This window comes from Bombina bombina, chromosome 4, assembly GCF_027579735.1.
Source record: "Bombina bombina isolate aBomBom1 chromosome 4, aBomBom1.pri, whole genome shotgun sequence".
Classification (NCBI taxonomy): domain Eukaryota; kingdom Metazoa; phylum Chordata; class Amphibia; order Anura; family Bombinatoridae; genus Bombina; species Bombina bombina.
The window spans coordinates 693,079,730-693,094,710 of NC_069502.1; the positions used below are offsets into that span (position 1 = coordinate 693,079,730).

The 14,981-nt window shown below is 37.1% G+C and overlaps 1 protein-coding gene across 1 annotated transcript in view; it reads right to left on the minus strand.

The window, feature by feature from the left end:
- LAMA4 (laminin subunit alpha 4) overlaps positions 1 to 14,981 on the minus strand; it is a 247,604-nt gene that overhangs the window by 37,904 nt on the left and 194,719 nt on the right. Inside the window, exons 25-29 of the mRNA XM_053710874.1 lie at positions 13,265 to 13,436; positions 13,007 to 13,138; positions 10,714 to 10,853; positions 5,135 to 5,270; positions 1,575 to 1,712 (exon numbers count right to left, since the gene is read on the minus strand). Coding sequence (XP_053566849.1) covers positions 1,575 to 1,712; positions 5,135 to 5,270; positions 10,714 to 10,853; positions 13,007 to 13,138; positions 13,265 to 13,436 — 718 coding nt within the window. The remainder of the gene's footprint in view (positions 1 to 1,574; positions 1,713 to 5,134; positions 5,271 to 10,713; positions 10,854 to 13,006; positions 13,139 to 13,264; positions 13,437 to 14,981) is intronic.

The window sequence follows — 14,981 nt, forward strand, 5'->3', positions numbered from 1 at the left end:
CAAAAGAGCTGAATTCTTTGGGGCATGCCCCACAAAAGGCCCTTTTAAGGGCTGGTAAGGTAAAGAGCTTTGAAATTTGTTTAATTTAGAATAGGGCAGGGAATTTTTTTTATTTTGGGGGTTTATTATTTTATTAGGGGGCTTAGAATAGGTGTAATTAGCTTAAAAATCTTGTAATCTTTTTTTATTTTTTGTAATTTAGTGTTTGTTTTTTTTGTAATTTAGTTTAGTTAATTTAATTGTATTTTTAGATAGATGTTTGTAGTTTATTTAATTTATTGATAGTGTAGGTGTATTTGTAACTTAGGTTAGGATTTATTTTACAGGTAATTGGGTAATTATTTTAACTAGGTAGATATTACATAGTTAATAACTATTTAATAGCTATTATACCTAGTTAAAATAATTAACAATTTACCTGTAAAATAAATATTAATCCTAACATAGCTACAATGTAATTATTAATTATATTGTAGCTATCTTAGGGTTTATTTTATAGGTAAGTATTTAGATTTAAATAGGAATATTTTAGTTTATAAATGAATTAGATTAATTTAATATACATTTAGTTAGGGGTGTTAGGGTTAGATAGAGTTAATATAGTTAATATAAATACTATAGTAACTATATTAACTATATTAACCCTAATATAATTAGGGTTAATATAGTTAATATATATAATGTAATACCTATATTAACTATAATATACTTAGGGTTAACATAGATAATATAGCTGGCGGCGGGGTAGGTAGATTAAATTAGGGGTTAATCATTTTAATAGAGATGGCGGCGGTGTAAGGGGCTTACATTGGGGGTTAATAATTTTAATATAGATGGCGGCGGTGTTAGGGGCTCACTTTAGGGGGGTTATAGATATAATATAGCTGGCGGCGGGGTACGGGAGCGGCGGTTTAGGGGTTAACAACTTTATTAGGTTGCGGCGGGGTACGGGAGCGGCGGTTTAGGGGTTAATAGCTTTTTTATTGTTAGGATAGTGAGGGGGGATAGCGGATAGAGGGTTAGACAGTGCGGGCTATGTTAGGGAGGCGTGTTAGACTTGTCGGGCTATGTTAGGGAGGCGTGTTAGACAGTGCGGGTGTTTTAGACTTTAGTCAGGTTTTATAGGCGCCGGTAGTTTCTAACGTGGCGCAAGTCACTGGCGACGCCAGAAATTTGTACTTACGCAGATTTCTGGACATCGCTGGTTTGTCAGACTTACGGCACGTTAGCATCTGACGGCGACTTATATGGGATAGCTCGAGTTGCGAGCTGAAACTGCGGGCGACGCCGGTTCCCTCGCTTGCGCCGCAAACTGCGATCTATATCGGATCGCGCCCTGTATGTGTAAACTGTATGTGTAAACTGCATGTGTAAACTGCATGTGTAAACTGCATGTGTAAACTGTATGTGTAAACTGCATGTGTAAACTGCATGTGTAAACTGTATGTGTAAACTGCATGTGTAAACTGCATGTGTAAACTGTATGTGTAAACTGTATGTGTAAACTGCATGTGTAAACTGTATGTGTAAACTGTATGTGTAAACTGCATGTGTAAACTGCATTAACCACTCACCCCATCAGAATGAGAGAGCAGCAATCCGCTGGGTTGTAAAGTTTTGAAACTAAATCCTCCCTCAAAGGCATCAAAAGGTGCAAGCTTCTGACTGGAAGCAATAAAGCTCTGTCCATTAAAATATGCACTTCTGGACATCTGCAATGAAACAAAAAAGTGTATAGCAATACTTTTTAAATTATTTATTTAAATTATTAGTATTTTACAGGCATCTATCTATCTGTCTATCTATCTATCTATCTATCTATCTATCTATCTATCTATCTATCTATCTATCTATCTATCTACAGTATCTATCAATCATGTATCTCTCTCTCTCTCTCTCTCTCTCTCTCTCTCTCTATCTATCTATCTATCATCTATCTATCTATCTATCTATCTATCTATCTATCTATCTATCTATTAATGAGGAAAATAAATGTTTGCAGTTGATTCGATTAATAACCATTACCTATCAGGCAACTCCTTAGCCTGACAACTTCTCTTCCAGTGTATTGATCTATTTGCCTTTATACTCCCTCAATTCTCATTTAAGTACTCTACAAAATAGAACATGTTGTGATGGTGGGGTGGGGGGGGGTGTTTCTTCTATGTCCAAAATGACATCAATAATCTAATGCTACTGGTCATTCTAGAGGAAAAAAGACATGCTGTTAATCATCAGAGCATGCAATTTTAAACTCTGACAACTTTACAATGCTATGTGTTTAACCCTCGCAAAGCATTGTTGGTTACCCAATCAGCAGCGAAGGTCACATAAGAGCATGTCATTTTTGAATGAAGGAGAATTTCAACTTCAAATGTATTTACTCCATTCACAGATACAGGGGCATATTTATCATAGTACGAGCGGACATGATATGATGTAGCGTATCATGTCTGCTGCACATCGATAAATGCTGACAGCATTTATCATTGCACCAGCAGTTCTTGTGAACTGCTGGTGCAATACCGCCCCCTGCAAATTTGCGGCCAATTGGGGGTGTCAATCAACCCGATCGTATTCGATCGGGTTGATTTCTGTCCATGGCTTCAAAGCAGGCGGACAAGTTATGGAGCAGCGGTCCAGACAGCTGCTTCATAATTTCTGTTTCCGGCGAGCTTGATAAATCAACCCCACAGAGTCTTTCATGATTCGGATAGAGCATGCAATTTTAAGCAACTAATTTACTCCTATTATCAATTTTCCTTGTTCTCTTGCTATCTTTATTTGAAAAGCAAGAATGTAAGCTTTGGAGCCGGCCCATTTTTGGTTCAGAACCTGAGTTGCGCTTACTGATTGGTGGCTAAATGTAGTAACCAATCAGCAAGCTCTATCCAAGTGCTAAACCAAAGGTGGGCTAGCTTCTTATCTTAGATTTCTGCTTTTTCTAGTAAAGATAGCAAGAGAATGAAAAAAAATTTGATAATAAGAGTAAATTAGAAAGTTGTTTAAAATTGCATGCTCTATCTGAATCATAAAAGAAAAAAAATTGGGTTAAAGTGAATGTAAATTTTGATGTTTAAGTGCCCGGTTTTTAAAACTTTGATTAAAAACAGGGGCACTTTAATTCATCAAAATTTACATTTCACTCCTGTTGTGACAAAAAACGTACCTTTTAAACTTCACAGCAGCTGCTGCTTCCTCCGGTCTCACAAGCCATTTCTGATGTCAGAAATGATTGATAGGTCATCCTCCAATCACAGATTCCCCCCCCCGGGGGATTCAGTGTCTGATTCACTGCTGTGATTGGAGGAAGCCAGATACCTCATTTTAGACCCAGGAAGAGGCTTTGAAACAGGTGGAGGAAGCTGGAGCTGCTGTGAAGATTAAAAAGTAAGTTTATTTTCACAACAGGAGTGAAATGAAAATATTGATGAATTAAAGTGCCCCTGTTTTTAATCAAAGTTTTAAAAACCGGGCACTTTAGCATCAAAATTTACATTCACTTTAAGTATCCCTTTAATATCTTAGAGATTAAGGGAAGTGGATACTTTAGAATAATTGTAAAATAGTGTGGTGAATACATCCAATAAATATTTCAAACCCAGTCCATAGCTCAATCAGAAAATGGAATGGACACTGTAGGGATAAAATTACATTTCATAGGTTAGCGTACATTAGCGCATATTGTATGCATTCCTGAGATATAGGGGGGAACAGTGTCATTGAGGGCCATGAATGTCAGAGTCAGAATTTTCTGTTTAATTCTGGAAGCTATAGCAAGCCAGTGAAGGGATTGGCAGAGAGGTACAGCAGGAAAAAAAAATGATATGTAAGGAAGATTAGCCTGGCAGAGACATTCATTATGCATTGTAAAGGAGATGGACAGCAACTACCGAGACCGGAAAGGATGGAGTTGCAAAAGTCAAGGCAGGAAATTACCCTTTAAGACAGATAAAAAAAAAGGACAAAAAAGGAAAACTATCAAATTAAAACAATGTGTTTGCTCTCATATTACAAGTTGAAAGTAATATATTAGCTCTCAAACTAAAGTCTAGGGAGTGTTAACATCTGCATGTCATACAGCGTAAGTGTGCTAAATCCCTCACATAATAGACTTTTATGCGGGTGCACTGAAAAACTCATGTCTGCTACCACTCAAGCGTGAACCTGAAGATGCACTAAGCTAAAGGTCAAAAAGTTGCGTTCTTCAACTATTTTTTGTGCAAAATTGCGCTAAGGATAAGGCCCTTTGCCTATTGGTTGCATTCCAATTGTAATCTAGTCCTTATTTGGAGAGTTCAACAAGGCTGTGAATATCACTTTTTGCTTTCATACTCGCTCATTTGTGCTATAAGTTGTAAGATAACAAGAAGGTACCAGTTGCACAAGAAGAGTATTAAACAGCATAGAGACATTGTCAGGATGTGAGCAATAGATCAGAGATGATGTCACAGACAATAGGCACAGGTACATTTTCTGGATTTGAATAACGGTGGGAGACACAGGTTATTTAGACAGCACAACTAAGATTAAGGGAAAGCAAAACAAAACAGATCAATAGCATAGCTCACAGCTGATCTCTTCTTCAAGACTCAAATACTCAGCTGAATGCAAAAGATGAAAGAACATTCTCAGTCATGTACAACCCAGTGATAAAGCAGATCAGGAACATCTTACACAAGCAGATCCAAACAACAATCTACAGACAAGCACTGCCTCAATCACAAAGAGGTGATGGTGGTATCTGTTAAGACTGCCAAAATGATGTATTATTCTTAGTTTCTTTAAACAAACTGCAAACAGGTTTTCACCAGTTGTAATTGAAGAAAAGTGCAAGGGAGTTTTGAAAGGTACTAACTACCTAAAAAAAATCTAAAGGAAACATTTAAAAGTTTTTAATCATACAGAGTAAACAATACAGTTTTTACATGTAAACTTTATAAGATAGGCCAACGAATAATCAGAAAAGTAAATAATCATACTTTATTGGCACAGCTGGGGTAAGGTAAGAACGATCTGTTAAGGTTTCGGCAAATACTTTTGCTCAACAAGAATGCAAGAGTGGGTCTGAAATTTAGTATGTACACTGCAGCTTCCAGAATATAAAATAGTGGGAAGAATGTGCTGAACTTACAAGTGATTCTTCAGGACAACCATTGCTGATACCGAGTGTTTCGGGCTCCTCTAACAAATTAAAGTCTTTTTTCTGGAACTGGAATCCCTTCATGCAGCCTTTATATGGAATGTCTATAGCCAAGTGACTCTTCACACTGGAAGAAATAAAATATTATCAGTTATTGTTAATCGTCTTTCCCTTTTTTTCTGCTTGATTTGAACATAAAAATGAAATCATAAACTGCTTTAAAGTTACAACATTTTATTATTACACAAATTATTATTTATAGCTATGTGTTTAACCCTTACAATAGAGTTAAACATACATTTCTATTTTGGCCAAAAGCCATACGGCTAGATTACGAGTTGTGCGTTAGGCTTAAAAAGCAGCGTTGGCTGGTCCTAAAGCTGCTTTTTAACGCCCGCTGGTATTACGAGTCTTGCAGGTACAGGTATACCGCTCACTCTTTTGGCCAGACTCGGAAATACAGCAAATCCACTTACGTCAATTGTGTATACTATTTTTTCAATGGGACTTGCATAGCGCCGGTATTACGTGTCTGACAAAAAGTGAGCGGTACAGCCTCTCCTGTCAGGACTGGTACCGCATTTTAAAGTCAGTAGTTAAGAGTTTTATACTACAACGCCGTAGCATAAAACTCTTAACTAAAGTGCAAAAAAGTACACTAACACCCATAAACTACCTATTAACCCCTAAACCGAGGCCCCCCCACATCGCAAACACTAAAATAAAATGTTTAACCCCTAATCTGCCGAACTGGACATCGCCGCCACTATAATAAATATATTAACCCCTAAACCGCCGTACTCCAGCATAGCAAACATTAGTTAAATATTATTAACACCTAATCTGCCGTCCCTAGCATCGACGCCACCTACCTACATTTATTAACCCCTAATCTGCCGCCCCCAACGTCGCCGCCACTATATTAAAGTTATTAACCCCTAAACCTAAGTCTAACCCTAACCCTAACACCCCCTAGCTTAAATATAATTAAAATAAATATAAATAAAATTACTATAATTAACTAAATTATTCCTTTTTAAAACTAAATACCTATAAAATAAACCCTAAGATAGCTACAATATAACTAATAGCTACATTGTATCTAGCTTAGGGTTTATTTTTTTTTTACAGGCAAGTTTGTATTTATTTTAACTAGGTACAATAGTTATTAAATAGTTATTAACTATTTAATAACTACCTAGTTAAAATAAATACAAAAGTAACTGTAAAATAAAACCTAACCTAAGTTACAACTACACCTAACACTACACTACAATTAAATTATTTCCCTAAATTAAATACAATTAAATACAATTAAATTAAATTATCTAAAGTACAAAAACAAACAAACACTAAATTACAGAAAATAATAAACAAATTACAAGATTTTTAAACTAATTGCACCTAATCTAATCCCCCTAACAAAATAAAAAAGCCCCCCCAAAATAAAAAGCCCTACCCTACACTAAATTACAAATAGCCCTTAAAAGGGCCTTTTGCGGGGCATTGCCCCAAAGTAATCAGCTCTTTTACCTGTAAAAAAAAAAAGTACAAATCCCCCCCAACATTAAAACCCACCACCCACACAACCATCCCTACTCTAAAACCCACCCAATACCCCCTTAAAAAAACCTAACACTAACCCCTTAAAGATCCCCTTACCAGGAGAAGTCTTCATCCAACCGGGCCGAAGTCCTCACCGAAGCCGGGAGAAGTCTTCATCCAAGCTGGGCAAAGTGGTCCTCCAGACGGGCAGAAGTCTTCATCCAGACGGCATCTTCTATCTTCATCCATCCGGCGTGGAGCGGGTCCATCTTCAAGACATCCATTGTGGAGCATCCTCTTCTGACGACGGCTAAGACTGAATGAATTCTATCAACCAATCGGAATTAAGGTAGAAAAAATCCTATTGGCTGATTCAATCAGCCAATAGGATTGAGCTCGCATTCTATTGACTGATTGGAACAGTCAATAGAATGCAAGCTCAATCCTATTGGCTGATTGGATCAGCCAATAGGATTGAAGTTCAATCCTATTGGCTGATTGCATCAGCCAATATGATTTTTTCTACCTTAATTCCGATTGGCTGATAGAATTCTATCAGCCAATCGGAATTGAAGGGACACCATCTTGGATGACGTCATTTAAAGGAACCTTCATTCAGTCTTAGCCGTCATCAGAAGAGGATGCTCCGCGTCGGATGTCTTGAAGATGGACCCGCTCCACGCCGGATGGATGAAGATAGAAGATGCCGTCTGGATGAAGACTTCTGCCCATCTGGAGGACCACTTCGCCCGGCTTGGATGAAGACTTCTCCCGGCTTCGGTGAGGACTTCGGCCCGGTTGGATGAAGACTTCTCCCGTTAAGGTGATCTTCAAGGGGTTAGTGTTAGGTTTTTTTAAGGGGGTATTGGGTGGGTTTTAGGGTATGGTTGGTTGTGTGGGTGGTGGGTTTTAATGTTGGGGGGGATTTGTACTTTTTTTTACAGGTAAAAGAGCTGATTACTTTTGGGCAATGCCCCGCAAAAGGCCCTTTTAAGGGCTATTTGTAATTTAGTGTAGGGTAGGGCTTTTTTTATTTTGGGGGGCTTTTTTATTTTGTTAGGCGGATTAGATTAGGTGTAATTAGTTTAAAAATCTTGTAATTTGTTTATTATTTTCTGTAATTTAGCGTTTTGTTTTTTGTACTTTAGATAATTTAATTTAATTGTATTTAATTTAGGGAAATAATTTAATTGTAGTGTAGTGTTAGGTGTAATTGTAACTTAGGTTAGGTTTTATTTTTCAGGTACTTTTGTATTTATTTTAGCTAGGTGGTTATTAAATAGTTAATAACTATTTAATAACTATTGTACCTAGTTAAAAATAAATACAAACTTGCCTGTAAAATAAAAACTATTAGTTATATTGTAGCTATCTTAGGGTTTATTTTACAGGTATTTAGTTTTAAATAGGAATACTTTAGTTAATTATAGTAATTTTATTTAGATTTCGTTTAATTATATTTAAGTTAGGGGGTGTTAGGTTTAGGGTTAGACTTAGGTTTAGGGGTTAATAATATTTAACTTATATCTGCGAGGCGGGAGTGCGGCGGTTTAGGGGTTAATATGTTTATTATAGTGTCAGCGACATTGGGGGCAGCAGATTAGGGGTTAATAAATGTAGGTAGGTGGCCGCGACATTGGGGGCGGTAGATTAGGGGTTAATAAATATAAGGTAGGTGTCTGCGATGTTGGGGGCAGCAGATTAGGGGTTCATAAGTATAATGTAGGTGGCGGCGGTGTCCGGAGTGGCAGATTAGGGGTTAATAATATAATGTAGGTTGCGGCAGATTAGGGGTTAATAAGTGTAAGATTAGGGGTGTTTAGACTCGGGGTTCATGTTAGGGTGTTAGGTGTAGACATAAAATGTATTTACCCATAGGAATCAATGGGGCTTTGTTACTGAGTTTTACGCTGCTTTTTTGCAGGTGTTAGACTTTTTTTCAGCCGGCTCTCCCCGTTGATTCCTATGGGGAAATCATGCAGGAGCATGTTACACCAGCTCACCGCTAACGTAAGCAGCGCTGGTATTGGAGTGCGGTAAGGAGCTAAATTTTGCTCAACGCTCACTTCTTGTCTGGGTTGTAAAAACCCGTAATACCAGCGCTGTTTGTAAGTGAGCGGTGAGCATAAACTGCTCGTTAGCACTGCACAGCCTCTAACTCAAAACTCGTAATCTAGGTGATTATTAGGTAGTTGTCAACTATAAAATATTAAAGTGTTGAATATGAGCCTAAGATCTGTAATATAGGCATTATACAACTCTTCTATTTAGTTTTTTTTATTTAGCTGTATGCTAGCAAAATCATGCTTTTTATGTGTTGTGTCAATATTTTTGTTTTGTAATTTCCCCTTTGGGCTTTGCACCCAAGCTGGTTTGAGATTAACTACCTGAGAATATGAAATATTTGCAGCTGTCTTTGTGTCTTTGAGTGCTGGTAAGCACCCAATGCTGTGAGTTTTTGAGCTTTATGGGATGTGCACCCTTTCTAGTTTGAGAGTGCAGTCAATTTCCGTGTTGAGATATATATATAACATTACAGTGTTTAAAATTTCAAGTCCTAAGCTACTAGCCAACACAAAGTTTTAAATTCTGATCCACCCACACCCCACCCACTAACTCCCCCCCCTGTCTTTGCATATGTTTAGCCAATGTGAAACAACTTATTGTGCAGTCATTTTTTAATATTGTTTTTGTTTTATACCATAAATTTAATAATGCTACATACAGTAATAAATTAACAAAGTTAGCAACATCAACAGTTCTGGGGAAGACAACAGCTTGACAGAAAAAGGAAGCTGTTGGACGAGAGAAAGCAGAGTGTTGACAATAATGAGAGGTCACAGCAGACCTCTCATCTATCTTTCTCCACTCCCTTCCTCTCTTTAATCTCTCTTTTTACCCCCCCCCCTTCTCTCTCAGGCCATGGGGCCAATTTATCAGGCTCGGTATGGAGCTTGATGCCCCTGTTTCCGTGCGAGGCTCGTCGGTAACAGAAGTTATGAAGCTGCGGTCTAAAGACCACTGCTCCCTAACTTGTCCGCCTGCTCTGAGGCCACGGACAGAAATTAACCCGATCAAATACGATCGGGTTGATTGACCCCCCTACTAGCGCCGAATTGGCCGTGAATCTGCAGGGAGCAGCATTGCACCAGCAGTTTACAAGAACTGCTGGTGCAATGATAAATGCTTACAGCGTATGCATTTATCGATGTGCAGCGAACATGATACACTACATCGTATCATGTCCGCTCGCACTATGATAAATTTACCCCATATCTTCTCTTTATACTCTTTCTATATCTTCTCCCATATCTCTTCACATTTTTTTTCTCCACTCTATCTTAACACTATCTTTTTCTCCACTTTCACGCTTCCTCTCCTATATTTCTCTGCCCCTTTTTACCTTCTCAGAAGTAATAGTCTAAGCTCTAATGGGGTCACTATAGCCCTAGAGCAATAACATATCCTTGCCCTTTCATGGATACTATCCCTTTAGATAATATTTGTAGACATTCACTCATTAACTTTCACTCGCCACTGTTAAATTTCCACTTGCCAATGGCTAGTGGAAATTTTGAGCCCTGTTTATATATATATATATATATATATATATATATATATATATATATATATATATATACAGTATATATATATATGTGTGTATATATATATATATATATATATATATATATATATATAGTATATAAAATTGAATAGGAAACATTTTATTGTCTAGTCCAATTCAAATATCTTTCTCTCACCACAGTGAAACAGTGTGTGTGCGTGTTTGTACAGAGGAGGATTTGTGTGCTCATCTGGGTGTGTGTGTGTGCACATTACATATACGTGTGTGGAATGGGTAAAACAAATAAAATAACAATTAGAAAAAACACACATAGTAAAGGAATGAAAAAGCTAACAATTTAGATAAAAATATGGGAAGGTTAGATAGAACTTTTGATTAGGATGTCAGAGACAAACATACATTAGGAGTTTTATCCTATTGAGACTTGGTATGAACCAACCTCTGTAAAATACTAGAAGGTGCTCCTCCGATGTATATGTCTGTGAAAGGAATTGATAATCTTTCATTGTCTACACTCTTCACATGTCTTCTGTCAATTACTAAAATCATCTTCTTGAAATTGTGATAAATCACCGAAATCTAGAAAAGACCATAGAGATTTCAGTATGTTAGCTTTATGAGGCATTATGAAATATCCATTTGATGTTAAAATTTATAAAATGTACTGCTAATTGTGGGTCAGATTACGAGTGGAGCGCTAACAGTTACAAGCAAGCGAAAAGGGGTTTATTGCGAGTGTATGCGGGGGTCAGGGTTTTCGCTCGTATTACAAGTTGAAAGTAAATGCGATTGCTTGAGTGCAATTGTAGTTAATTCTCGCCAGGATAGCATGTCCTTAGAGCTCTCGTTAACTGTTTTGTGAAACAAAAAAGTGTCACAGAACACATCAAAAATACATTACAGAGTACAGTTGCACTCATAATAACACTATCTGACAAAAATAAAAAAATTCACAAAAAAGGCAGGCAAAGGGCCTTAACATAGAGATACATACATATACATGTCTAAATATGTTTATGTGTGTATATATATATATATATATATATATATGTTTATATGTGTGTACATATGAATGTATGTATTTATATGTGTATATATGTATTTATAGACTTATATACACATATAAACATTTAAATACATGTGTACACACATAAAGACATATAAGTGCATTGGAGTCCTTTGCCGTTAAGTAGCTGAAAACATGAAAAATCATATTTATGCAATATTAATATTTAATAAAGTATTTTACTGTGTATGTCCTGGAAATATTTCACATTCCAATGTTCTGCACATAGGGTAATATGTTCTTTGTATCAGTGGCGTCACTAGGGTTGGTGTCACCCGGTGCGGTAAGTCATGGTGTCACCCCCCCCCCCAGAAAGCAGACACACACAAAACACAGGCAAACACACATACAAACACTCAGACACACTTAAAAACATACTCAGATGCACACACAAACACTCGGAAACACACTCAGACACACACACAAAAACACACACACAAAAACACTGAGACACACAAAAACTCAGACACACACATACAAAATATGTAAACTGCACTGCATTAATTATGAAGCTCATGCCTAGAGCTGCTCCCTGGCTCAGCAGAACATCAAATGAAAGATAAACAGAGCACTCTAAAATAAATCACTGAAGAAAAGGTTTAGGCGCGCAAACTATGAAAATTCTGCTCTCTGACCCTGTTCCAAGTCTGTCAGTGCACAGCCCTGGGCCGCATCACTGAGCAGTGAGCACAGATAGGCAGGCAGGTTTAGGCTAGGTTTAGGCTAGCAGTGCTAGCAGCGCAAGCCCCACGGCACACCCACAACATTCATAGTGAAATTGGGCAGGGGAGGAGCAAAGTACAAACAAGCAAAAGCAGCCGGGAAAACTATTTGTAGAAATTGCAGCACTGGCTCATGGGGCAAAAAAATTGTGTGTCTACAACTTCCCAAGTCCCACTAATGTTCACAAATGCCAGCCTCTAATAAAATAATCTATGCATCTCACCCAGGTGCGGCCCGCACCCCCCACACCCCCCTAGTGACGCCACTGCTTTGTATTTATAAATAGATATTACTATATATATATATCTGTATATAGCTATATATAATCACCTACATAGGTATATAGATATATATTGTATCAAAATACTATCAGATATAAGTGAAAATATGTATTTATTATTATTATTTTTTATTTATAAAGCGCCAACAGATTCCACAGCGCTACCCATGGGTACAAGGATAACAGTACAATGGAGAAACAATACGATAAAAGACAAACTTTTACAGACAAGTACAGGGGGAACTGAGGGCCCTATTCCCGTGGGAACTTACAATAAATAGAACATATTCTGCTATGTGAAGAACATTGGAATGTAAAATATTCATATTTTCATGTCGGGTTAGCACACTTGAGAATATGGGATCAGTTTTGCTCGCGGTTAGGTTGTTCGTTTTTTTTTTTTTCTTCACTTTTTTGCTCCATTGACTTCTATGGGGGAATACATTAACACACACCCACAATATCCTAAGTTTGGCTTTTTGCTCGCATCGGGTTATTGCTCATGTGAAAACTGTTTACTTTCAACTTGTAATACGAACACTACCTGACACTCACATAAAGCCTACTTTTAGCAGAGTTAACAGTCGAGCGGGAGTGTTTAATACAGCTCCACTTGTAATTTTGCCCTAAATCAGCTAAATGTGAACATGACTTATGTGGTACCTCATGGTATTTTGCATCATTTATCTTGAATTTCTTTTGAGTGTCATCAAGGAGCACAGGGCCTTTACTGAAGCCAAAGTCATAGAGCACTCTTATGTAGCCATCTTGAATTTCCAAACTAAAGAACTTTGTCTGCAAAATTGAAAAAGGTCATGATTACTATAAACATTAAAGCACAATATATAACAATATGCTACTTTTGATAGACAGAAGTGCATGTCTCTGAGGTAAACAGTACATGATAAAAACAATACTCACTCCATTAACCATTAGGAATACAAGGGCATTATCCACTGGTGTTCGTACTTCAATATCAAAACGAGTGACTTGGGTAAACCGACCTCTCCTTTCGATGTTACGCACAACAGCGTAGCCAGAGCCATCAAAGAAGTAGCTGGCTGCACGACTCTGAGTGAAAGCCAGTTTATTTCTAAGAAAAATGAAAAACTTTCATATTTCCAGGAAACCATACAGAAAAGCAAAAAGAAAAAAATTATCACACTGTGACAAAGCAAAGAATCTGAAAATCATAGTTGTAGCAGATCTAAAGAAATACAATCAGCAAGGTCCTGCAGAAGCCATAACTGGTAGTGACAAAGCAACAAAATAGCAGCAGCCTATTATTATCAACAGTGGTCTATCAGCCGTCACACTGGAGCTGCGCTAAGGATGAGCTACTGAAACTCTATTGCAGCTTCAAAGTAATAGTATCAGCTAATACTTTCTTCAGAAGCCACTAGAAAATAATAGTAACGTTATCCTAAGATGTTTGCAATGATGTGTGGCATATAAGTTCATCTGAAGAAGCATTTGTGTAGTGACAAATTAAACAGTAATACACATACTTTTGACTGTTATACAAACATTTTTACTGTAAAACGAATTAAAGATGATCCAAGAGAAATTATTCTCTGAATTGAATTAAAGGAATACTAAACCCAAAATATTTATTTCATAATTCAGGTATATAATACAATTTTAAACAACATTCCAATTTACTTCTATTATGCAATTTGCTTCATTCTTTAGATATCCTTTGTTAAAGAAATAGCAATGCACATGGGTGAGCAAATCGCAAGAGGCATCTATGTGCAGCCACCAATCAGCAGCTACTGAACATATCTAGATATGCTTTTCAGCATTGGATATCAAAAGAATAAAGCAAATTAGATATTAGAAGTAAATTAGAAAGTTGTTTAAAATGACTCTGAATGCTCTTTCTAAATCATGAAAGAAAATATTTGGGTTTCATGTCCCTTTAACCTCCTTTAAAAAAAAACCTGAAATTCTCTCCTGGTTTCCCAGACTGCAATTAACCCTTACCATATCCATAATTGTAAACCTGTCCCTACCGCAATCTCACCTTAACACTTGGCTCCTGCACCACAACCTCCCTCATTATCTTTCCCAAACATAAAAACCCATCCTCATACTGTCCCCTCCACTGACTACTCTACACAGTTCCTCCCAAATAGCAAATGCTTCCATTAAATTTAACATCCTTTTGTGATTGAGAAAGAAATAAGTGAGGCTTTATGGGGATCTGGGGGTCCAGACAGTGGTAATTCAACTTTATTTGTGATTAGGGAAGCTCTTTGTATGGGTTAAAGGGCTATAACTCTGGCACATATGTAATAGAGGCACATGTGTTACAGTGGTTGGGGTCAGAATGAAACTCTCTGGCGTCTGGTCACTGCGTTCATCTGTCAGGAGCCACTATCATTAACTGAGTTTGAAAATAATAAGCTGTCAATAAATAAAAAGTAGTGTGAGGTTGTTGAGGTTACTAAAATTGTGCCACTATGAGGAATTTGCTGTTACTAGATATTTTTTTTTTTTTAAAGGTATTTTTGGAATGCGTAAGGATTATCCTACTTCCATTTCAAGTTTGCTTCAAATGCTTCGTTAAACACAATTGTTTCTAGGGTTAATAAAAAAATATGTACCTCAAGTAGGGTTGCCACCTCAGCCATGT